We start from the raw sequence: 23,684 nt of genomic DNA on the forward strand, positions 1-23,684 counted from the left end.
GCGAGCAAGAATGTTTGGCCAAGCGATGTGACGGTTGATGTGGTGGTAAAGGGGACCAGGTTCCGCGTAGAAAGAAGAAAAAGAGAATGAAGGGTACGCTTGGTTTGGATGTTTTATATGTTGATTCGTGTAGTAATGTTTATAGTTCCAAGTTTAAAGAAGCGATTGATGAAATTACCACATTGTGGTTTGGTCCGAGGGTAGTTTCAACACGGTAGATTGTTCGCCGCGCTTGAAGGCCTCATTGTAAGGGTATCGAAATACATTTTTGTTCAGCTCGCTCTCTAACACCTACGCCCTGCACCCAGCCCAAGTCATAATAGGTACCTAGTGTTATCAACATGCGCCTACAGTCACCAAACCAACCCGAAAGTCCCGTACCGGCCTTTTGTTTCACACCAACCCCTCACCTCTCACAGCCTCACTTTTCTCCTTCCACTACAACTTCCGAAACACCGTACTAAAAATCTCCCGACTCTTGACCAAATTCAGCACCCTCAACCTCTCATTATCTAGATGCGCCGCATCACTCGCCTGTCCACACGGCAAATGCGCCGCCGGCGCGTTGAACTCTTTCTCAAGAAACCGGATCGGCGGAATCGACCCACCCTCGCGAATGTACAGTGGCTTGCGGCACTTAGGCTTGTGCTCACCATCCGTTGCGTTCGGCGGTAAGGTCACTGTGTTGCTGCTGCTGCCGCTGCTGCTGCCGTCTGTAGAAGTGCTGCTGCTCGGGGGAGCGATACCGCTCCACGCGCGCATCACCGCCTCCTCAAGCGTGCGGAAAATGTAGTTCCCCGGCACGCCTAGCCACGGCTCGGCTTTGTTGTCGATGCTCACGGTCAGGGTGTTGTCGCTACCGAACTGCGCGTACTGGTCCCGCAAGTACTCGCGCAGGGCCTCGATCACCTCTTCGACTTCCTGTCCGGGGACGAGGCGCACGCTGACGTTGGCGGTCGCGTGGCTGCTGATCAGGCTGCCGTCGGGACCGGAAACGTTGTATCGGTGGATGGTGAGGTTGGGTTCCCGCCAGCGGGCCATGAGGCTGCGCTTGAGGGCGTCGATGGGGCCGTGGGATGGGTTGCGCCGGATTAGGATGCCGGCGATTTCGTCGTAGCGTTGGTCTTCTTCCTGGGTCAGTGGCAGGATACCGTCGTAGAAGCCGGGGATTTTGACGTGGTTGCGGGCGTCTTTGAGGGTGCCGAGAAGGAGCGTGAGATCGGTTAGGGGTTCGGACAGGAGGTTGCTGCCGTCGACACCGGAGTGGAGATCTGGGTGCTTGGAGTCGATGCACACTGTTGCGTGGAGGACGCCACGCAGGCCGTACGTGAGGCACGGCACTTGGTCGTCGAGCCAGTAACTGTTGGCAAGCAGGACGTAATCGATGTGGCCGATCAGGTCCTTGTGCTTGTGAATCGTCTCCTGGAAGCCGCGCGAGCCGGACTCCTCCTCGCCCTCGATGACGAAAACGATGTCTGAATCGAGAACCTTAGCTTGCAGCAGGTCGGATACGGCGTACAATGCCGCAATAATCGGCCCCTTGTTGTCACTGACGCCACGCCCGTACAAGTACCCATCGCGGCCCTCCAGCTTGAAAGGGTCCGTCTGCCAGTTATCTCCCTTCAGATCGGCCGGGACAACATCGTAGTGCCCGTAAAACAGAATCCGCTTTCGCTTTTCCGCAGGCTCAAGCTTGCCACTAAATTTGGCAAACACAACCGGATTGTGAAGGCCGCCGGTGCTCAGCATTTCGACTTCGGCGCCCAGTTTCTTGAACAGCGAGCCGAGGTACGTGGCGCCTTTACGACAGTCCTCGGTGAACTCGGGGCGCGATGAGATGGTCTTGAACGAAACAAATTCCCGCAGCGACGTGATGAGCATATCTTGAGACCCATCAACTTCCTCCTCGGCCTGCGTGGGCATGCCGTTAACACGCCACACGCGCACCGTGTTGTCGTTGGCTCCTGTGATGAACAGCTGGTCGTTGGCGTATGTGGCCACGGCTGACGACAAGATCTTGGCATCATGGGCCTTCCATCGACTGAGGCATTGGTACTTTTGGCTGACATTTTGGGGAACTCCGTTTTTGTCCCGGCCGTAGTGGATTGTGCTGTGTTTCTGTTTTACGTTAGCTTCTGAAAATTCGACGGATCGCTTCAAGGTAACGTACCGAAGCCGAACCCCCAGTGGCACCACTCCACAGCAATCCAAAGCTCATCTTGAGGGTGTTGACGTTCCCGTTATGTGCCTTGATCACCCGTAACTTCTGCTTCGTGTCGAGATCCCACAACTCAATGATCCCCTGTAACTTCCCAGCATACAGGAATGACCCATCGACCGCCATCGACATAATCGACTCGCTATCATCATCACCCAACGTCATCAACTCCTCAATATCCCCTAGCACCCCATCGTCGTGATCTGGCCCCTCATCCGAAAGCCTCCATAGTTTGATGGTCCCATCCCCACCGCCCGAGATTAGCACCTCCTCATCCGGATCACCCAGCACAGTCGGCCCCTTTGCTACGAGCATGGAAAACACCCAACCATAATGCGCATACTGCCGGATGGCCCCCGCATCAATCTCCAGCACAGCCACAGCCTTGGGTATCCGCGCATGATGTTCCTCTGTCCGTCTGGGTGTCGACGTCCCACCGACCGCGCGCGAGTCAAAGAATCGATGTTGTCGTTTATCTGGATGATTGGCGGAATCGTGCGACACCCTCCGAGACGGGTCCCGCAGGCTAATCCATTGGATATCCTGCGTTTGTGTGCCTAAATACAGCGTCTCGCGTTGTGCGGAGTACGCGACGCTAAAGACGTCGCCGACGTCGTACGTGCTGTAGATCTCGTAGAGTCGGGTGAATGTTTTGGGGCACCAGACGCCGATAATGGGCTCACAGGCGCTGGAGAAGAGATACTTTTTGTCTTCGGAAAGCAGCAGGCAGAGGACGCTGCGTTTGTGTGCTTGGATGGTTTGGACGAGCTGGTAGGTGCCGAGAGACCAGACGGCAATCTCGCCTTTGCTCGTGCCCGCGAAGATGTAGGTGTCGGAGACGGCGATCGCGAGGACGGAGCCGTCGTGGCGGAGTTCCTGCAGTTGGTCGGGAGCGGTGTCGGGACAGCCGTCATCGAGCTCGCGGCCCTGGAGGCTCGCCATGGTCGGACTGGGGGGATCTAAACGTGTGAAAGCAGGCCGTTAGCGGAATTGGCCCGATGCAGAAAAGCGAAGGCTCCTCGGTTCGCCGAATTCGTTCGTGGTTCATGTGAGCAGGTCGCCCTGCGGTCCTCGAGGTGGAAGCTTTGCTGACGACATTTTGGGAAAAGCGTTGCAATGAGCTGTTCAGAATCGGAGACCCCGCCCAAGATCGAGCCCAGAACCCAGATTTGCAGGGATGACTTCCCCATGTTTCAGGGCCTTGGGGAGAGCCAACCCCACTAATCGATGGATTCCCCTGGGGGCCATCATGGAAAGCACCCCACGGAGCACGCCCTTTCCCCTCCCACCCAACTTGAATCTGCCCATTTCGTCCTGCCGGGAACTGACAAACTTCCGTTTGGGGATAACATTGGGGCGCGTGGACGTGTGTGCAACGTCTACCAGACCCTCAATGCGGCACGGAGCGAGCCGCTGCGTGGGGGTTGACAAACGATGGGCGGAAGCGATGACCAAAACGAGACAGAGGGCGCCATAACTAGGAAATATAAAAAGGTGCCTATGCCCCCAAGGAAGAAGAATCGACAAGCAGACTCGGGAAACTTACCGCGAGGTGAGGTTGGTTGTGGGCTCACCGCAACGGCAGTCGAAACCGCAGCAATCGCAGCCGCCGCAGCCCTGTCCCTCGAGATCTTGTCGCATCCTTGACAGCGCCCGGCTTGGCCATCGTCTTCCTCCGGGCGGTCACGACGCCACGGATCGAAACACTCGCGGAGAACCGGTACGTCCACGGCCATGTCGCCGTCGTCAGCGGAAGCAGATTCGGCCGTTGAACTGCTCGAAGTAGGGCGATTCGAGGCAGCACGACGCCAAACGAAATTCTGAGGCGCAAGACGCTGACAGCCGGAAGAAGGACCATCGCGGTTTTGTACCAACACCGACCCGCCCGAGCGGGCATCAGCGTGAGAACTAGGCAATTTGCGATCTTTTTGTTTGCACGACATATTATCGCCGGAGCCGAGACATGACGTGAGATCAGGGGCAGCGTGCGCCATTGCCGCAGAGCAAACGATCTGTGCCTTTTATTCTCTCATGTACCGGCGCGCACAGGTCGGAAGAAGAAGCACGGAAGCATCTCACCGCTTTTATGAGGAGAGAATCGGGCTCGGCGGGAATTGGGGAAGAGATTGAGAGTAAGAGGCCAACGAGCAAACACACATGCCGGCTGGTGACACGGCGGAGGGCCCAACGACGGGATCGGCAACGGCACGAGTGACGAAGGCAGCTGAAGGAGTCGGGAGTCCAGAGAGGAGGTCTACTGGTGACTCAAATACCTCCCTCATTGGCCGTGGCCACTTCCGAACCGGCGACATAACAGACGCCACGAAGGGCCCTGGGAAACAACCACGACCCGGTTCGTCAATTCCACGCAAAAAGGAACTCATCGGCAACGATGCATCAAAACGACACGGGGACAGATGGAAATGGACACGGCGTGGGACCCACCTGTCTGGGGAAGAGTCCACACCGAAGACCAGTGATACCACCCCGCTGCGGCCCGCTGCATGAGTGTTGGAGACACGCAACAGTGCCAGGAAGCGCGATTTACGCCGGAAACAGGCGCGAGAGGCCTAGCGTATTATTGGAAACTGCCCTCGTGTGTGTCCGAATTCGCCTCGAGAACATCAAGGGAACCTGCATATGCAATCGGAAAAAGACGCATTTCGTCATTCAAAATGGGTTGACCGATGTCCGAAGGCAAAGCAACAGGTCACGGCATTGACTTGCTCGAAGATCCCGTCATTTGCGAAAAGTGAGAAAGAAGTAGCAACTCACCGCAATTCTGGGTTGGAATTCTAGGAACGGAGTATCATACCTGTAGTGTTGGAGACGCTTCCAAGAACCAACATGCACAGCAAAGTTGTCGGTAAAATTAGTTACGGATAATCTTTGACGACTCAAACGCAGAATTTCCCTCCGACCTGGGTGCCAAAAAGCTTTTCACGCACCAACCGTGATTGACGAGCTCGTACCGCTCGACGGTACGCCTGAGTGTACCGAGATGATTGTACACCCTGACGCCGGATTTCCCGGCGCCATTTACAGGAAAAGAAGACTTTTATATATTTACTGTCAGAATTTCTGCGTGCCTCCAATTTGTTTGGGGTTAGGTTTAACTATCCCCGATAACTTATAACACTTACCTGCCTGAAGCCCCGAAGCCTCGATGTAAGAGGGGTGGTATTGTATTGGCCCTTTTTTCAGGGGAGCGGGAGGGATGGAGAAATTCGGCATGCTGAAGATCGGCCACGAAAACCGCCAGCCCTTCCCAAGCCGCCCGTTTCCCATCATCTCATCTTTTAATTCTCGCGTCCGTCGGCTTTCACAGTCCGCACTTTATGACTACTGCATCCCGGTGAGTCGCAGGGTATCGTGGGTTGTATATCTTGGCTTCCCCTCCCGAGACGATGTCATTGGCCATCATCCATCACGGAGACAAATATGACGCCGTGTGCAACTGGAAGTTCGATGTTTCCGAAGGGTAAGAACATCTTTCTGGAATCGGCGAAGCGGCAGACCGTGGGGTCGAATGGTCTGTGCTTCGGCGCTCGAGAAAGGCTTGGCATACTCCACAAGGCTAGGCGGTGGTCCGTGCTTTCACATGGAACAATTTTCTTTAGCATCTGAGATCATTGTCGCCGCCTTGAGAATTTGCAGACACCATTACGAATAACGACCGGCCCCGCCATCCGCCGACGACTCCGACGCGCATTTCCTAACCCCATCCCTAACGACTCGCTTTTTTTAGGAATCTACGTTTAGGCCGTTACTACGACTCCTCGAGCGACCTGCATCGAGCTGCGCTGGGCGCAACCTGACACGAAATCGACGACCTTCGAACCGACACGAAACCCCATAACTTCCCGTCACCATGGATCACACACGCGACCCCTGCCCCTGGGTCATTCTCAATGACTTTGGCGGTGCCTTTTGCATGGGTGTACGTATATCCCGCCCGGCCCCCAATCACTGTTCCGGCCTTCCGTCAACGAGCTACCCCGCGACTGAATTGTTCCCGCTATCAAGATTTCCCGTGAGGCGGACACACTCGCCTAACATCAGCTAACATGCGACACTAGGCCGTCGGTGGCACAATCTGGCACGGTGTCAAAGGGTTCAGGAACAGCCCGTACGGCGAGCGGAGGTTGGGTGCCATCACAGCGATCAAAATGCGCGCTCCGGTATTGGGAGGCAACTTTGGTGTGTGGGGTGGCATGTTCAGCACATTTGACTGCGCCGTCAAGGGGTTGAGGAAAAAGGAAGACCCGTACGTTCCGTCTTTAATTAGTCAACTCGAATTACCTCTTTGATGACAACGCTAACGGTTCTACAGGTACAATGCGATTGTTTGTACCCCTGCTTTCCATCCTTGGCGATATATCCAACTGACGCGAGACAGATTGCTGGGTTCTTCACAGGTGGTGCGCTAGCTATTCGAGGTGGATACAAGGCGGCCCGAAACGGTGCCATTAGTTGTGCCATCTTGCTGGCCGTCATTGAAGGTGTCGGGATCGGGTTCCAGAAGATGTTTGCGGGGGCCACGAAGCTCGAGGTGAGTTAACTGGGCAGGTCGAAGATTGCATTCAAGCCGCTAACATATTCCAGGCCCCGCAAGCACCTTCGACAGGCGAACAAGTTCTCGCTTAAACAATCACGATATCCAACGGCCGACGATAGCCCCTCAACACACCCAACTCTTCTCCGGCCCACGGGCGGTGCCCGGATGTGTATTTCTGTATGCATTTATGACGGTCAGCATATTGGTGGCGGCGTTCACTGTAACATAGAGAGGCCCGGTTGCGTTTTCCCCCCAGGAGAGTGGGATTGCGACCACAGGAAGCGTCTACAAAATAATACCAGATTCCAAAACAGACAAGGACTCGATTGGTCACTGCGGTAATCTGTTGTCGTTGATGGAATGCTGAACTAAACTACACACTAATCCTTATAGGACGGTGAGATTAGTTCATCGAGTTTCATGTCGCCCACGTAAGATCTCGGAAGTCGCCGCTCTTCCTCCTCGCGGAATACTCTAGCATACGCGATGCCCCGATCGTCGACCCATGCCCGAAACATGCCCCCGCAGTTGAAATCTTGCAGCAACTCTGACTTCGTCTCCACGACGTTGCCCTCAGCATCCCGAACCACCACGGTCTCGATGCCAATCATGCCGCCCTCCCCTTCGCCAGTCTTCCCCCAACGGTCCTCGGCGCTCTTTTGGACCTCGCCATCCGGGCCGATCACTCGAGCCACCGCAGAAGCAGACGAGTGTCCAGCAAAGCGGGCCAAAGCACCAACGGTTCGAGCAGCTCCGGTCCGAAGGAACGAGTCCCCGTTACCTGTCCCGGACACCGCGACCGATCGCGTAGTCACCAACTCCCCTCGGGTGGCAACGAGCGGGGAATAAGCCCACGGCGTCGGGAAGCAGTCCGCGAACCACCCCTTCATCGCCCCCGATAACACCACCGCGGGTCCTGACCGCATCAACCCGCCCTGTTCCCTTGCGGTCCCGTCGCCGTCCACCCACTCCTCGGCCCAAAACCCCGCCCCAATCGTCGGCGTATCCCCAATCCGACCCGTCAACTTATTCGTCAACCCGCCCGTACTCGTCGCAACACACACCACCGCGTCCTCATCCACCGCGACTGCGCCCACCGTGCCGAGCGGTACATACTCCTCCTCACTCCACCCACACATCCCCTTCCCACCCGCAGCTTTCTCCCGCTCCAACCCGCGCACATGCTCATTCCACCTCCTCGCCGTCCAAAAATACTCCGGCTCCACCAACTCCAACCCATACGCCTCCGCCAACGCCTCCGCCGCAGCCCCATGAATATGCCGATGTCCCTGCGCCGAAGGCACATCCAACCCCCCACCCTCACCACCGTCCTCCGCAAACGCAGCCCGAGGCCATAAATCCCCCTCCCCCCGTTCCAGCACCTCCCGCGCGAGCAAAATCGGATTGCGCACGCGGCGCAGACCAGACACACCCGCGGCTCGCTTGGCATACCCGCGGGAAACCATGACGGATGCTTCGAGCTCGTTGAGACCGTCGCGGGTGAAGACGGCGCCGTGGCCGGCGTTGAAGAGGGGGTTGTCTTCGAGGAGGGTTAGGGCGTGGGTTGCTGTTGCTAGGGCTGTGGGGAGGGTCACGGTTTGGGGGCTAAGGGAGGTGGGGGTAGGGGAGGTGGGGGTTGGGGTGGTCATGTAGTGGTGGGATTTAGAGATCTGGGTTGGGTTGTTTAGTTGGTTAGTTGTGGAGGTATGATACGGTAGAAGGAGGGACGGATGGAATGGAGCGCACGATGGTGAGAAGAGCGGTACGGAACTCGGCATAGCTGTCCGACGTGAGATTCGCCGGGGTGATGTTGCCGGCGCCGCCGTGGATGATGAGGCGGGGTTGTGTTTTGTCCGGTGAGGCGGGTTGTGGGCGCTTGTATTCCATTGTGTAGTGTGGGCTTCGTTTCATTGGGGAAGTAAGTTTGAGGTGGTTGTTGTGAAGGATAAAGTGAAACCGACAGGCCGGAACGGAGATCCGAACGTGAGGAGTTGAGATAAGCCGATCGGAAGTGGAGATGAGCCGGCCGGCATCGGTCGGCACAGCCGGCAGCGGGGCCCACTTGTCCGAAACAGGCAGGTTGGAAAACCTGCGTGGTCGGGCACGTCGGGTTAGGGTTGCAGAGGGGCTAACTAGGCTCTTTCTCTCTCTCACCTCAAACCCGTCCTCCAGCTCTTGCAAGGAGACGTCCACTTTCCCGGCCACTTCAGAGAGGGCGACGTGTGCAAGGTAGGAGATAAGCGAAGATAGCTTGTCCAGCCCGATGCGTATCTAACGCGCGGGGTTCCTTAGCGCGGAGCCGCATACGGGTCCATGGTCCAGAGGGTTCCGAGCAAAAGGTAAGGCGAGCCCAAATTCAATAGCGAGCCCCAGTTCAGCCACTTACCACTTCCAGAGCTTCGTCAGCACCTGCCCTCTTGTCCAAGTGCAGTTCCTGGAGGCGGTGTCGAGCACCATTGCGCTTGGTGAGGTGGCTGTCGTCCTCAAAAATCGCATCCCGTATATCGTGGGTCAATGTGCGAAACCGACTTATCAGTTTCTATGTTAACTTATGTTAACAAAACAATTTGCAAGCTGTGGGGAGGGCGAGAGGGGCGTGTAGACAGGGAAGAAAGGGGTGTTGGGTTGTGAAATCGATAACGTGAGATACAAAGCCGAAAGCATTAAGGCAACTAGTAGCTCCTGAGGGTATGGTCATCAGGAACAAGAATCACAATTGCACCGGGCAGAAGGGAGTCACCAAACTCCGGAGTGATGGTGATCCATCCAGGCTTTGGCAAGACACGGGTTACACGGCCCAGCGTGTTTCAAAACTATCTATTGTTGAGACATGAAACAAGGACAACTGACAAATTGGACTGATCACACACTGCTGCTAGGTCCTAGCCTCGACCAGCTTCGTTATCGCCGTCACCCCAAAAGAACGAATGGATGCCGGAGCTCGCCGGCGATCTGAACATAGCGACCTCAACTTTTCACAACTCCGGTGGCATGGTCAGCGCCAGGATCTGTGCCGCGGAGATGGGAACCGACCGGCCCGAGCTAGCGGGCACCGAGCATCGTCCACTAGTGTAAACATCGGTCATCCGCCGGGGCAGGATCTAATAGAGATTCAGATCACTGGGAAGCCACCTGGTAGCTGGGCAGCGGGGCAGCGGGGCGATCGGGATGAGACCCAGTGGTTTGGTGATGATTGATGCAGTGTAGCCGATCGCTTGGCTGAGACGTGGGGATGCGATGTTCAGTGGCTGAGAACTTGAGCCGGCGTCGGGCGGGAACAAACTAAATGTGCCTTCTGTTCGTCTGTCAGCTGTCTCCTGGCAATCGATTTTAAGGGGGCTGCCGAGAGCTGTGTGATGCGAGCGAGTGTCAGCCGTTTGTGAAAACGGACCTGCAGATGTCCTGAACGTTATCTCCGGATCAAAACCGTTCTGAGACAAGTGTAGACCAATTAGTGCAATACTATCAAAGGCACGTCCGTGGCAACAGTGCTGATGGCCAGGTGATCTTCCCATCAGCGCTGGGCATGTGATGAACTGGCCCTGTAAAGTATCGATTCCACGAGCAAAGAGCTAGGTCTTAGGCGGAGCCTAAAGATTTAGAAGACTCGAGTTCAGTGCCCATTCAGGTTAGTCCACGCCCATGAGCAGAAACATTCCCGTGATGAACTACCGGCCTCGGAGGCCCCACGACGCGACGGCATCGCAATGAGCGGATTGGCAATGGTTCAGGGTTGTACTGATCGCCGGTGGTAATCGAGGTCTTAAAACCATGGTGATCTCCAGTCACTAGACCTTATCGCCACGCTACCGGTCCATACCCGTCTTGGCAAGCAAGGCAAGGCACGGCCCGAATCGTTTCCGAACCGAACCGAGGTCAAGATATGAAGTCACGACGAAACATCGAGAGAGATAATCGAGTCACCCGGGATGGATCGAACTTGGTCACTCGCCGGTACAAGTTTCAGAAGTTCAGCCAGCCATTGTCGTCAGTGTTACACTGTTAGCCCCAAAAAGGGGGCGGTCTAAGGAACGTTATTCCCCCGAGAGGCGGTCACAGTTCCCTACAGATGTTTGCTTTCATTAAGTCTTTTAGATCCTTGTGTGGCTTTCTACACAAGTAAAATGAAAATCACAGGTGTCTCCGTTGCAAAACGACTGCTGACTGCCCAAGGCCCGTCGGTCTGGCTAGGCGCCACAAGGGCGACCAGGACCGCAGTACCGACAATAAAAGAACGGAGGGACACCATTTTCAGCAGGCCCTGTGGAGATGACGGGTGCTGCAATTACTGTGAAGCGGTGATCTAGGCAGGCCTCGTATTGCAGACGATCCAACTGTGAGACTAGCGCAATGGAGAAAGAAAAGGTTGAGTTCTGACGGTCAGAGGCACCGCATACTGAGAGCCTGGGATGATGCGCAACAAGGGGTAAGGGTGATCGGTCGTGATGAACCATGTGAAAACAATCTGCACGATTTCCGAATCAGATCCGATGCCGATCCGGATGCCCCCGCGCATTGGACACGCCAGCTCGTCACTCACCCGACACCCGCGGTCTGGAAACCCAACACGGCGACATCGCGGGCGCAGTCACCAAACCAGGCAGCACACCACAACAGCCTACACTAGATCGGAAGATCTCAGACCCAAAGCCACCCATGTCCACAGGGCCTTTGGCTCGACCCAGTTGCCCAGATGTGTGGGAAGGAAGCGCAAGGCATGAATCGAGTTAGAAAGTGAACGAAGTTTAACGTGAACGAGCAGATAGTTACATTGCAACCCCAACTTACCTGGTAGTTTCGACACTCCTGGCTATAGTACACCGGTTCATGCAAATTGCAATATTTTCCATGCACCATACCGCATGCTGAAGACCATCGTGCAGTACTCGTAGGGTGCCGGCTGTGCTCTTGTCAGGATCCTATGTTTATCGGAGTCGGATGTGTCATTATCGAATGCTGCTTTATAGGCTTGTCGTTTCCACCCAGCAGCATCGCAATTCGCTACGGCTGGTGCACACACCAGCAAATCTTCCGTAGTATAGTGGTCAGTATGTGAGCTTGTCATTAGCCCGACATCCGCTCGAGACCCGGGTTCAATTCCCGGCGGGAGAGTCCATTTTTTGGCAGTTTAAGCTACTCCCTCGGCGGTTGCATCGGTTCCATTTCTCTCGGTTTCATCATTTTTGGGGCATCCGTGGTGAGGGCCAACTTGTTTGGGTTGTTGCGTCTCAATCTAGCCATCCCATCCCCAATGATGGTGTTGCAACTCCCACCAACTTTGCAGGAACGCCTAGTCAGTTTACCATTTAGCTCTTGTGGGCCGCGCAAAAAAGCCGACATTCGATGTTTTCGAAAAGATTGCCATGCAATGCTAACATCGCCCTTCGGCCCTTTTCTCTCTCATGTCTAATTCCTACTCATTAATTACCTGTCGGCCATATCAACCCCAAAACACAAACACCACAGCCATCAACGCGCCCCACATCGCGACCTGGCTTCCCCCCATCATCCGTATCGCGGAGCTATCACCATTATCATCATGCTCTCCCGGTACCATGGTCTCGTTGCTCGCTGTGGTCAAGTCTGACACCTGGACACACGTCAACTGGGCCGTGGCCCGCGATACTAACCCGTTGTTTCCGTTGTTCTCATTGTTTCCGTTACCATTGCCCTTGTTGCTGTTCACCGGGTAGAAAACGGTCAGAATGGGCGTAGCACCAAGGAGATTGCGCTGGAGTGTCGTGGCGTCATAATCTCCCTGCCGACCGACATGTTAGCATCCGAGTTCTCGTCCCAATGCCCCCACGAAGTCGCCGAGAGGGAATAGGGGGAAAAAACAGAGTCAACATACCGTCGTCTCTACCTCCCCCACAACCCTCAACCCATCCTCCCTCGGCCAAACCGGCCAACAATTCGTCGTCCCATTCTCCCCGGCCCCAACCGCCTCCACCGCCCCCTCCCCAACCAAAGCCCTCGCCCTCACCCCCGTCCACCTCTGCTGATCCCCCGTCACAAACCGCGCGCACTCCTCATCCAACCCCCCTCCGGCCTCTCCTCCTCCTACAAACTCCCCCCTCAGTTTATCACACGCCTCCTGACCCGCGAGCCCAGCCAGATCTACCCCTTCCGCCCGCCGCGTCAGGGCTGCCACGCACTCGGAAGAGAGCGCATCGCTGCATGTTCCCTGCGGCGCGACATGGCTGCTGCCGCCTTTGTCGAGTCGAACGATGGGAGCGACTTGGGTGAAGAGCAATGCGCAAGCGTCAGTTTTAGTACCATCAACCAAGGAATCAAACTCGGGAGGCGTGCCGAGGAAGAAACCCTGTCGAAACCGCCGTTCTTCCCTGCTGAAGTCATCTGTGCCGACGGCTTTGGTCCAGGATAGACCTTGGAGGGTGGTTTCAGCAGTTTGGCGGTCGGTGATGGCATCAGGGGGTAGGGGGTCGAGGGGGAGGATGCCGATGGCGGTGTATTCGGTGCCGAGGACGGTGCAGTTGGCGCTGGTGGTGTTGGGGACGATGGGGCATTCGACGTCGGCGCAGGTGAGGATTTTGGGGTCGGCTTGGGTTTGGGTTGTGAGGAGGGAGGTGAGGAGGAGGGTGAGAGTTGTTTGGCGGGTCATGGTGATTGAGTGTGAAGTGAGTGCGAACTGAGTGTGAAACCGCCTAAGGGAGTGGATGAAGGTGAGGAGATGTAATGTATGCCTTTTGGGTGATGGGTGAACGCAACCTGCTAAACCTGCAAGAATCAAGGTGTTGTTGACATTTATACAAATATCTTTGCTTCCCGTTCGGATCCCTTTGTTTAGACCAGGCAGAGTCCATATCATTACCTAACACGGCACGGCGGTGCCGGCCATATGACGACAGCCGAGACATTTCTTTGGAACAGCAGGGCTTGTAAGGCTCGTACGGCCGTGGAAGGATTCACAGAAGACCCACAGAGATCCTACATCAAACATTACATTAGCAGTTGCTGCGGCGGTGTCATCAACAAACCTGGACATCAGTGAAATGCTCGGTTAATCGGCTCGAGGAGACAGTTCGGACCGGGAACCTAAGTGGTCAGGGCGGTTGATACTCGGGAACTGATTGGCGCGGCTTGGCTGCTCTGATGGTCAGCCCTCTGCGCGGCCGCAGAATGGATTGGTGGATTAGCCAGGGACGGTTGTGAGATATATGTACTGTCCTTGTGGTCGCAGGCATATAGCAAACCGCCGTGTTTTGACCAATTAGCCAACCCCCGTATTTTTTTTGGCAACCATCCTTCCAACATAGCCAGCATGGCCCACGTACTCACCACAGCCATAATACTCTACATGCCAAGTAATTATGGAGATTATTGGTAATTACATACTCACCGATCATACGATGGTATGGGTAGGAACTCGGAAAGCAGGAAGTGTCGGAGATAATTGTAATGGTCGTCAGAGGCATCGAATGCTAGGGTCAGGGGGCCATGTATCTAGGGTTAAATTCGACACCAAATTTAAAGATTGTAGATGATCAATAGCTCTGGGGATGTGACCAAGATCCAACCCGGAGACCCCGTTCCTCATTGACCATGATTTGAGGAAATCAACAATTCAAAAGAAAGGGCAGCCGCCCGCGACATTAAATTACCGCGGGTCAGGCTGTTGTGTACGACCCGTAAGTCCTCATTCGGCTACGGCTTCTCCGCCCTTTGCTACGTTTGCCTTGCCCTCCGCTTTACCGCTAGGAGGGATCTTAGCGACGATGGCACAGCAGGAATAGGTTGTGGTCCCGCTCGGCTCGTTTCCGTACTATTCGCATGTTATGTCAGCCACTAAACGTCTCCGGTCCTATTTTTTCATATTCGAGAAACAAGACGAAGAATAAGGGGCGACATTATAACAAAGGAGCGATCGGGTAACCTACCGCCGTCCACGAAATCTGGGACTCCATGTGCCCAAAATCGTTGAGCCAGTGAACTTCCTCGAACGGCACGTAGTCCCCAGGGGGCCGTCGACTGAATCGACCCCGATAATAACCATTGATTTCGCACCCTGCCCAACGGTAATACTGCACCATCACTTCCTCGTCCTCCGTCGTGCCCCGCCATTCCTCCAGCGCCACTTCGACGCCAACCATGGGCGGCGCCGGCTCGCCCTCTCCGTCCTCGAAGTGAAGATCATTGACAACGGGGCGGAAGCTGACTTCAAGGCCGAGCGACTGGAAGATCTCATACATGAGCATGTCGGCACCCTTGAGGTTGTCGGGTGCGAGGAAGTTCAACGTCGTCTGGGTGGTGTGGGGGTAAACGTGGCTGCAATTGAAGCCGATGAAACCGCCTGAAATATTGACCCGGGATGTTAACGGGTCTTACTCAGCTCAGCAATTAGAGTAGCCGTTGATATCTCCTCACCTTGTTCCCACGCAGCAGCATCCTGGACCAGCGTTTTGATGGTTTCGTACAGCGGCAGCTTGGAGGGATCCAACCACGGGCAGTTCCCGCCTAGCTGGCCATTGCCGCGGACACAAAACAGGTTGTAAGTCAACGTCAGACGGTGCCCTTCCGTTACTTCCAACACTTCATGCTCGCAGTCGCTGTAGAAGGCTGCCCAGCCAACGGCAGGAGGTTTGCCATCGCCTTTGGCATTGCTCCAGTCAAACGTGACGGTCTTTCCGTTGTGCCGGACCTCCAGCGCTCCTCCCTGGTGCTCTAGTGGCAGGCAGACTACAAGCGAACCGAACTGCCATGGCGAGCGTGGTGTGTCGACGTGTGTCTTAAATTTGGCTGACGGACCGGAATAGACCTATCACCCATTGTAAGTTGTAGCCCGCGGGACGGAAATGGTCAAAAGTCAGAGCGGTAAGACGCCGAGAAAAAGCTCACATTCATCTTGTATAGCTCCGCCTTGACGGCGCGGGACTGTTTCGAGTGTCGCAGACTCGGGAGAAGGGTTTGAGCGATGGTATCGACAATGCCCAACTCATAGGGGTTGAAAGTGGAAGCGAAGCGGGTGGGATCCAACTTGCTCGCCTTCCGATAGCTTTCATCGTAAACATGTTGACCATCGCGCCCAAAGGTAGCCGGCGTCATGTCCTTGATCAGCTGGCCCAGGTTCTTCTCCGTCGTGGGCTCAAGGGGCAAGGTTAGCTTGGTCTCCGACGACAGCAGACTGCTCTCATCGGAATCCCATCGCAGATCAATTGGGAGGCAGGACCTTGCCCGGAGGGTCTCACTGCTCTGAGTGTTGTCGGGCTCACTTGCGTTCCAACCGGTCGACCGATATCGGTAACTGCGCCCATCATGTTCATCGTGCTCTTTTTTGCCAGCGTTGCCGGTCTCATCATCTTCGTCATCGCCATTGTTGCCGGTTTTACTATCATTAGCCTCAGCTTCAGAGCTCGTATCCTTCTGCGTTCCGTCAGGGATCTCGGAGACAATTGGGATAAGGCCACCACAGGCAAATGTGAAGTCCATTGTCTGGCTGGTGACCGACTGACGCAGCTCCTCAAACAGAGGGTTCTTGGCGGTCTTGGAGTCGGGTGCCAATGGCATCTTGGGGCCGTAATATCCCATATTGTCGGTCTAATTAGCTGCAGCGTGGAGAGTGAGGGTTGAGGGGAAAGTAAAGTTGTGGTGAAGATGAGGAGGGTGCTTTGTTCAGTAACAGAGTAAACCAAGAGCGGCGGCCGAAACTTAAATCCAGATAGCCGTCCTGCTCGAGGTCCATAACCGCGAATTGCTTGTCATGGTCTGAATCATGGTGTTGGTTCGTGCGTTAGGCAGTTAGGCAGCAGGTCACAAAGATGCCGGGATGTTGGCCAAATGAAGCCCAAGATGGACGGTGATGGGCAGGCCGTTCATGAATTCATAACAACACTCGGCCCTTGCAGAAGCAAAATATCGTGGCTCGTTTCATTTCTTCGTCGTGCGGAGAATCAGAGACACAACAACTGGCTCTTTCGGAAGGCACGACTCACTGGGTGTGCCGTTTGCGTCTGTGCGGACGCAAAGAACCGCGACACCGATGTTTGCTGTCCCTAGCGTATTTCGCGGATCGGATGCACTTGGCATCGTGTTTGCCCTGGGTGGTTCTCAGACTCAACCACATGTGCAGAGGCGATTCAGGTAGCCCTCCCCCTTTTGCCGTTGTTCCCCCCACTCCCCAGTCCAACACTGACACTTCATTATGAAACTATCTTTTTCTCATGCCTATGAAAAGCACTCCAAGCATGTTCGGGTCTGTGTTCAATCACAGAGCCTCCACTCAGCACGCCACCAAGTGTCAGTCCTGGATCGGGAGATGTTCACCGCCAGGCCCCAACCTCAAACTCGTTCAAGCCAAGTCGGGCGCTCTGGGTCTCCAACATGCCACGCAGACCACCGTCGTAGAGTATCATGCCTAAATAGTGTTGGTTGGGCCACAGAAGAGGCCGCATCCAAAACATTCTTTGCCAACCACAAGACCACGCCGCGAGTGAACCGGCTACCAACAGCCGAAGTCAGTTGGTGTGCAGATCCAACCAGCACCAAACACAATCTTCAGGGGCACAACGCCGCCGGCTCTTGCGAGGTCTTGCTATTCAGTGTTCAGCTCTTACTTGAAAAGGAAAAAAAAGGCAGAAAAGTCACAGGCGAGAACGGCTAACTTCTAGTGGAGGATCAACATCACCATCCACTGTCTAAATTCCAAGCCGCAAAATGAACACACACAACCCTAACCCTCCTGCAACCAACCAAACAGAAAAAAGTGACTCGGATACCGGGAGTCGAACCCGGGGCTGTTGAGAGAGCAGTCACTCCTGAGAAGTGAGAGTCAACGATGTTACCGCTACACCATACCCGATGGAGACGAGTGTGGTTTCCGAAACCGTGTTGGATGGCGGCCAAAACTTCTGCCTTAAGTACTGAGGCATCAACGTGCCTAATTGCATCGTTCAATCCCTCGAGATATGAGGATGCAGGTATCAACAATTCTCCAACTCAATTACCAAGGTTGAAGTAACAAATCCATATTACCTTGCATTTCCTAACGGGTCGTCGCACAAAGCGAAGGGTAACTCATCGCATTGTCATTCAATAAGCATCTTGCTGCATGATATGCTAGACCCTAAGACATCCCCATGAGGCCCCATCGCCGAAGCGATGCACAACTCCCTGAAACATTCCAGTGAATCCGGTTATTTCCTGGCTCGGTGGTCTTCTTCTCCCAGAATCCTCCCCTCCATCTTTAGTTCCCCGACTTCCGACTCTCAGGCAGCCCACTATTAGTCCCCAAATCCTCACCCAACTCCTTCCCATCCACCACCACCATCTGACAATCCTGCAACACAAACATCATGCGCGCCCACTGCGTCGCACTTCGGTTCACCCACTGGTGCTGCGTCGCCCGCTGCACGGCCACATCTCCGCGTTTCATCACATGCCGCTCCCCACCGTCCAGCACCATGTCCACCTCTCCCTCCATCACGATACCATAATCCAAACTCTGCGTGCGGTGCATGCCGCACGCGTATCCAGGGGCAAAGTCCACGCAACGGAGGACGGTGCCGCCCGGGTTGACAAGCCCCAACTGGCCCGAAGCGAGCACCTCCTTGTGGGCGGTGATGTCGGCGTCGTTGTTGAGGTCGGCTGGGAAGGTGGAGGTGGTGTAGGCCACGGAGAAGGCGAGGTTGTTGTTGTCGTAGGAGGCCCAGGGGAAAGGGTTCTGGGTGTGCACGATTGCTTGGCCGGCGGCGTTGTGGCCGGTGATGAAGCGGTTGGGTTGGTGGAGGTCGGAGATGGGTGTTGCGGAGGGGATGGGTTTGGCGAATCCCTCGGAGCCCGACGGTTTTGTCGCTGAGGAGTCGGACATTTTTTAGTACTCTGTTAGAGGCGTCTAAGTTTCAACTGTTGTACGTGGTGATTTTCTGGTCTGGAAACAATGACTTTTTGCGTCCAGTTGAACAAGAGTAGCTGGGCTGCCCAAGCGGATGGTTCAAGTCGAGGGAAGTGGTGATGGGACGAGGGGAACAAGAAGCGGCAGGACGTGGATCGGGAACTTTATATTCTCCGCGCCACGTTTTCGGGCTCCGATGGCAGCCTGCCGATATACCGGGATCGCTCCTGCAACTTGCATATATTTCTCCCGGGGCAAGCGCACTACGTGGAGGGACAGCACGGGTACAGTACGACCTTCTGGGTAACATACCCCGTCGAACCCACGGATGATGGTGATAGTCGCGTTTAGTGCTGACAACGTAATACTGATCACTCAGCAACAACAACGTCAACCCTTGGACCATGAACTCTTTCTCTTTTCATTTTCTCAACTTTGTAGTGCAATACTTAGCAATGATTATTACATGATTGTTGCAACATGGATCGGCGATGCAACCAACCCCCCGAAGTTGGGGAGATGCGGCCGTAGGACCCGTTGGCTTCGGGCACATATCGCAGCCTATCATGGCCATTTAATGTCGGGAACCGACGGTCTTGCAACGTGGAAGGCTCCTGTTTGAGGAGCCACACCAGGAACGCGGTGTTAAGGCCGTAACACGGTTTGTGAGATAAAATATGGCAGAATCAATGAGAAGAAAGTCTGGGAATCCCAATTACTCGAGGCGCCTACCAGTTTCTTCGGACAATTTCGGGCTTTCAAGCACTTAGTATTCTTTTAAATTAGTCTGTATTGTAGTCATCAGGCCGGTTATTTAATTATAACTTTGGGAACAAGATAGCTGCAACATGCATGTGCTGTCGTACCATTGGTTCGCTTTGAGAAGCCGGATTCGAAGTTCCGGTTCGGTAATACCTAGTTGCGACCGAGTCCTGAAAGCGAAAGGCCCGGGCCGGAAGCTTGGAGGAGGGACCGGACGGGACGGGCCGAGAGTGATCTGGGAGACAACCACGCTGCATGATAGAATTCAAGCTTCGAAGGAGGAAAGACCCCGCAAACTGGTCTGGTTTGGTTGTTTTACCTTACCAAAATGCTTCCCAAATAATTTCCAGTTCAGTATCTCTTCGATTTCCCTCGAATTCCATTTGTTCCCTCAATTCTCGGATTCTTCACGCTCCCCAGGGTTGTTGTCAGTCGAAGGACTAGGGATTCCTAAGCCGAAGGTACCTAGGATGAATATTTGGGCCGTCTGACTGTTTCTGTACCTTAGGTAACTCCGTGAAGTCACCAAGTGATCTGCAGTTGAACATCTGTCCTCTGTCGAGTCAGCATCATTATATTTGAAGCTAAAAGTGAGTATCGTGAGTTCAGCAATTAATTACAGTCCCGAATATTCTCACACTGACGGTCGCGCCCGAATTCGGGGTTTAAAAGATTGACGTCACCCAATCGCCTGATTCAACCCCACAACCCGAACTCGTCCACCCTTTCATCCCAACTTGGACCTCATATCGCCCGCGTGCCCCTAAAATGTTTCCCCTCAGCAACACCGTAAGAGCGCCCCCTACCGCCGAGCCTCCTGCACACCACGTCCTCTACCTTCCGGACTCTGAGCAACAGCAGAATCTCACCGCTCAACGCGCCGACGTAACACAACACGACACAGACATCGCGGGCTTTCGCAACCCATGGCCGTCATGGCATAAGCACACCCGCGCCGAGCTCCTGCAGAGTTTGCAATGGGGAGAGCTCAACGATGGCTGCGTCGAGCTCGCCGCGTCCCATCTCCCCGACAGCCCAACACCGCCCCCAAAACCCGATGAGAAACGCCGGCCGCGCTTCGGGGACATCAACGATTGGCCCAACTCCCCCGGTGCAAAGGCAGTCCAGCTCCTCCAAGTACAGACCCCGGATTTTTCTTTCCCTTCAGGGAGCAAAGCCAAAGCCACCTGGCTAGGCCATGCCGGTGTCCTAGTCCAACTACCACCTCTCGACTCCCCCAATGGCCCGCCCGTCCGGGTCCTATTCGACCCCTTATTCTCCTCCCGCGCCTCCCCCAGCACCTTCTTCGGCCCGGTCCGCTCCTACCCACCGCCATGCACCATCGAAGATCTCCCACCAATCCACATCGTAGCCATAAGCCACAACCACTTCGACCACATGTCCGCCGAGGCCCTAATCTCCATCTACAACCAAAACCTCACAACCCTCCGCTTCTTCGTCCCCCTCGGCAACAAACACTTCCTCATCAGCTGGGGCATCCCCTCCGACCGCATCATCGAACTCGACTGGTGGGACTCAGTCCAACTCGGCGCCCAAACCCCCTCCTCGACCGCATCCCTCAAAATCCACTGCACCCCCGCTCAACACAACAGTTTCCGCTACTCGGGCGACACCAACCTCGCTCTCTGGTCCAGCTGGTACATCGAATACCTCCCCTCCGACCCACACCACATCCACGGTCCCAAACCCTACCGCGTCTTTTTTGGAGGCGACACGGGATACCAATTCCATCCTTCCCCTGCCTGGCCACCGTCCCCGGCGAACCCGCATCCTGATATCCCCGCCGAAGACGAGACTACCTACCCGCCGTGTCCGGCGTTTGCGGAGATCCGCGACCGGATTGGTCCGCCGGATCTGTTGCTGCTCCCTGTTTCGGTTGGGGCTACCTTTTCGTACCTGCGCAGTTTTGTGCCGTTGCCGAATTGGGTGAATCCGTTTCCGAGGCATACGGCGGGGGTGACGGGGGCGAATCATATGCCGGCGTGGGATGCGGTGAGGGTTATGAGGGAGATGGTGGGGTTGGGAGTGGGAGATAAGCGTGGTAGCGGTAGTGATGCGGGGGAAGGGACGGGTAAGGAAGCTGTGGCGATGGCGGTGCATTGGGGCACGTTTGTGCCGGACCCGGAGGAGGTCTTGCATACGTTGGGGTCGCTGGAGTGGGCTTGTCAACAGCAGGGAGTGAAGTTTGTTAGGGAGCTGGGGGAGGCGGAGGATCGGGAGGGAAGTTCTGAGGGGAGTAGGGGGCTGAGGTTTGCGGCTGTTAATCATGGCGGGAGCGTGTGTATTTAAGGGGAGTCAGGAATCTTCTGCAATACTGGTTTGGAAGCGTGGTATGTACATCCGGTGATTTTATTTTGTTCGTACTGCTCGGGACGTACATTTAACTCACTACCACAGGTGGCCTTGTTTAATCTTGTCTCGTGATACACTTTGCGGCTGTAATCGTGATGAATACAAATCTTTACAGACCTTCTCTCATTCCGCTCATTAACCGAAACTACCTATATTTCACAAATCTGACCCCTTGAACGAAACCAACCTCTTCAAGTGGTTTGCGTAACTTACACTCTGCGCCGTTAAATACCGTACACTACAGAATTTCGTCCTCGCAGCTCGGTCCAGTCCGCCCACCGAGCCCCACCTTTTCGCACCCTGCAGCTCCAGTGGGTCCCCACCTGCAGGGCAGTCCTGACGTCGCCTGTTGCTGGCTGTTTGGATTTGGGATCTCAACTTTTTGCAACCTCGTGCCCAACAGAACAACGATCCCACACACGAACCCCGCGGCAAATGTGAGGTGCGCGTCACCGGCCATGTCTCTCACAGCAGCACAAAGGGCCATTGTGCCTGCAGCGCGCGCGGGCCTGTCCGCTTCGGCCCGCGCGACGTTTTCTTCCCGACCCCTCGCTGCAGCACTCGTCTCAGCAGCGTCACACGCACCATCATCATCACCATCACCATCCCCCTCAACATCCGCTTCCTTACCACAACACGCCCGATTCTCCCCACCCCAAACCCGCGCCTTCCACACCACCCGACCAAATGCCATTTCCACCCCCGGCTCCGGCGCGATGCCGCCGACCTACTTCCAGAAACCCCCCTCGCTGCCGATGAACACGATCGTGCGGTTCGTGCCGCAGCAGACAGCCTGGATCGTCGAGCGCATGGGCAAGTTCAACCGCATCCTGCAACCGGGTCTGGCCATTCTGATCCCCTTCCTCGACCGCATCGCCTACGTCAAGTCGCTCAAGGAAGTGGCTATCGAGATTCCCTCGCAGAGCGCCATCACTGCAGACAATGTTACGTTGGAACTGGACGGCGTGTTGTACACGCGGGTGTTTGACGCGTACAAGGCTAGGTGTGTATCTCTTACTCCCCAACCCCTCTCCCCACCTCAAGCCTATCTAACTGAGCTCTCTCCCCCCAGCTACGGCGTCGAAGACGCAGAATACGCCATCTCCCAACTCGCGCAAACAACCATGCGCTCCGAAATCGGCCAACTGACCCTCGACCACGTCCTCAAAGAGCGCGCCGCCCTCAACACCAACATCACCGCAGCCATCAACGAAGCCGCCCAAGCCTGGGGCGTCACCTGTCTCCGCTACGAAATCCGCGATATCCACGCCCCGCGTCCCGTCGTCGACGCCATGCACCGCCAAGTCACCGCCGAGCGCTCCAAACGCGCCGAAATCCTCGACAGTGAAGGCCAAAGACAGAGCGCGATCAATATCGCGGAGGGGCAGAAGCAGAGCGCGATTTTGGCGAGTGAGGCCGTGCGCGCGGAGAAGATCAATGCGGCGGCGGGTGAGGCGGAGGCGATTTTGTTAAGGGCAAGGGCGACGGCGGCGGGGATTGAGGCGGTGGCGAGGTCGATTGCGGACGGGCGGGATGCGGCGCAGGGCGCGGTGAGTTTGTCGGTTGCGGAGAAGTATGTGGATGCGTTTGGGAAGCTGGCGAAGGAGGGTACGGCGGTGGTGGTGCCGGGGAATGTGGGGGATATTGGGGGGATGATTGCTACGGCGTTGAGTGTGTATGGGAAGGTCGGGGATGCGCAGGCTAAGACGATGGCGAAGGATATTGTGGCTGGGAAGGGGCAGGTTGGTATTGAGGGTGGGAAGCAGGCCAATGGGGTTGCGGATGCGCCGGTGGAAAAGGATGTGTAATGAATTAGGGGTGAATGATGGTGATGATCGTATCCCATGACAAATTAACGGGATGCGGAGATACTCACACCCGCCCATCAGATGTATTAGTACTTCCCTCTATCTCATCCATACTAC

General features: G+C 55.5%; 8 protein-coding genes and 2 non-coding genes across 10 annotated transcripts; 4 read left to right on the forward strand and 6 right to left on the reverse strand.

The window, feature by feature from the left end:
* Positions 1-438: 438 nt before the first annotated feature.
* Positions 439-4,212, reverse strand: C8A04DRAFT_8969 (uncharacterized protein; the record flags this gene model as incomplete). The annotated part of the gene is made up of 3 exons (XM_062785306.1): positions 439-2,118; positions 2,171-3,167; positions 3,761-4,212. 3 exons carry the CDS (start codon positions 4,210-4,212, stop codon positions 439-441), a joined length of 3,129 nt encoding a protein of 1,042 aa, XP_062640751.1.
* A 1,877-nt stretch (positions 4,213-6,089) lies between these two features.
* Positions 6,090-6,865, forward strand: C8A04DRAFT_24623 (Tim17/Tim22/Tim23/Pmp24 family-domain-containing protein; the record flags this gene model as incomplete). The annotated part of the gene is made up of 5 exons (XM_062779240.1): positions 6,090-6,158; positions 6,298-6,485; positions 6,552-6,564; positions 6,618-6,770; positions 6,824-6,865. The coding sequence occupies 5 exons, from the start codon at positions 6,090-6,092 to the stop codon at positions 6,863-6,865; spliced, it is 465 nt and encodes a 154-aa protein (XP_062640752.1).
* A 291-nt stretch (positions 6,866-7,156) lies between these two features.
* On the reverse strand, positions 7,157-8,663 carry C8A04DRAFT_24624 (nucleophile aminohydrolase; the record flags this gene model as incomplete). Its single annotated transcript, XM_062779241.1, has 2 exons — positions 7,157-8,446; positions 8,523-8,663. The coding sequence occupies 2 exons, from the start codon at positions 8,661-8,663 to the stop codon at positions 7,157-7,159; spliced, it is 1,431 nt and encodes a 476-aa protein (XP_062640753.1).
* Positions 8,664-11,803: 3,140 nt separating this feature from the next.
* On the forward strand, positions 11,804-11,888 carry C8A04DRAFT_t10. The gene has a single exon. It is a non-coding gene; the product is annotated as a tRNA-Asp (tRNA).
* A 328-nt stretch (positions 11,889-12,216) lies between these two features.
* Positions 12,217-13,398, reverse strand: C8A04DRAFT_24625 (uncharacterized protein; the record flags this gene model as incomplete). The annotated part of the gene is made up of 2 exons (XM_062779242.1): positions 12,217-12,534; positions 12,628-13,398. 2 exons carry the CDS (start codon positions 13,396-13,398, stop codon positions 12,217-12,219), a joined length of 1,089 nt encoding a protein of 362 aa, XP_062640754.1.
* A 1,035-nt stretch (positions 13,399-14,433) lies between these two features.
* Positions 14,434-16,301, reverse strand: C8A04DRAFT_9024 (uncharacterized protein; the record flags this gene model as incomplete). The annotated part of the gene is made up of 5 exons (XM_062785324.1): positions 14,434-14,559; positions 14,675-15,087; positions 15,162-15,552; positions 15,633-16,001; positions 16,185-16,301. 5 exons carry the CDS (start codon positions 16,299-16,301, stop codon positions 14,434-14,436), a joined length of 1,416 nt encoding a protein of 471 aa, XP_062640755.1.
* Positions 16,302-17,500: 1,199 nt separating this feature from the next.
* C8A04DRAFT_t17 lies at positions 17,501-17,592 on the reverse strand. Its single transcript has one exon. It is a non-coding gene; the product is annotated as a tRNA-Glu (tRNA).
* Positions 17,593-17,976: 384 nt separating this feature from the next.
* Positions 17,977-18,600, reverse strand: C8A04DRAFT_24627 (uncharacterized protein; the record flags this gene model as incomplete). Its single annotated transcript, XM_062779243.1, has 1 exon — positions 17,977-18,600. One exon carries the CDS (start codon positions 18,598-18,600, stop codon positions 17,977-17,979), a length of 624 nt encoding a protein of 207 aa, XP_062640756.1.
* Positions 18,601-20,154: 1,554 nt separating this feature from the next.
* C8A04DRAFT_9034 (beta-lactamase superfamily domain-containing protein) lies at positions 20,155-21,696 on the forward strand (the record flags this gene model as incomplete). Its single annotated transcript, XM_062785329.1, has 1 exon — positions 20,155-21,696. One exon carries the CDS (start codon positions 20,155-20,157, stop codon positions 21,694-21,696), a length of 1,542 nt encoding a protein of 513 aa, XP_062640757.1.
* A 521-nt stretch (positions 21,697-22,217) lies between these two features.
* On the forward strand, positions 22,218-23,567 carry C8A04DRAFT_34105 (stomatin-like protein 2, mitochondrial; the record flags this gene model as incomplete). Its single annotated transcript, XM_062782715.1, has 2 exons — positions 22,218-22,762; positions 22,832-23,567. The coding sequence occupies 2 exons, from the start codon at positions 22,218-22,220 to the stop codon at positions 23,565-23,567; spliced, it is 1,281 nt and encodes a 426-aa protein (XP_062640758.1).
* Between the last annotated feature and the right edge of the window lie 117 nt (positions 23,568-23,684).

The sequence above is a fragment of the Dichotomopilus funicola genome (genome assembly GCF_033296635.1).
Source record: "Dichotomopilus funicola strain CBS 141.50 unplaced genomic scaffold C8A04scaffold_3, whole genome shotgun sequence".
NCBI lineage: Eukaryota > Fungi > Ascomycota > Sordariomycetes > Sordariales > Chaetomiaceae > Dichotomopilus > Dichotomopilus funicola.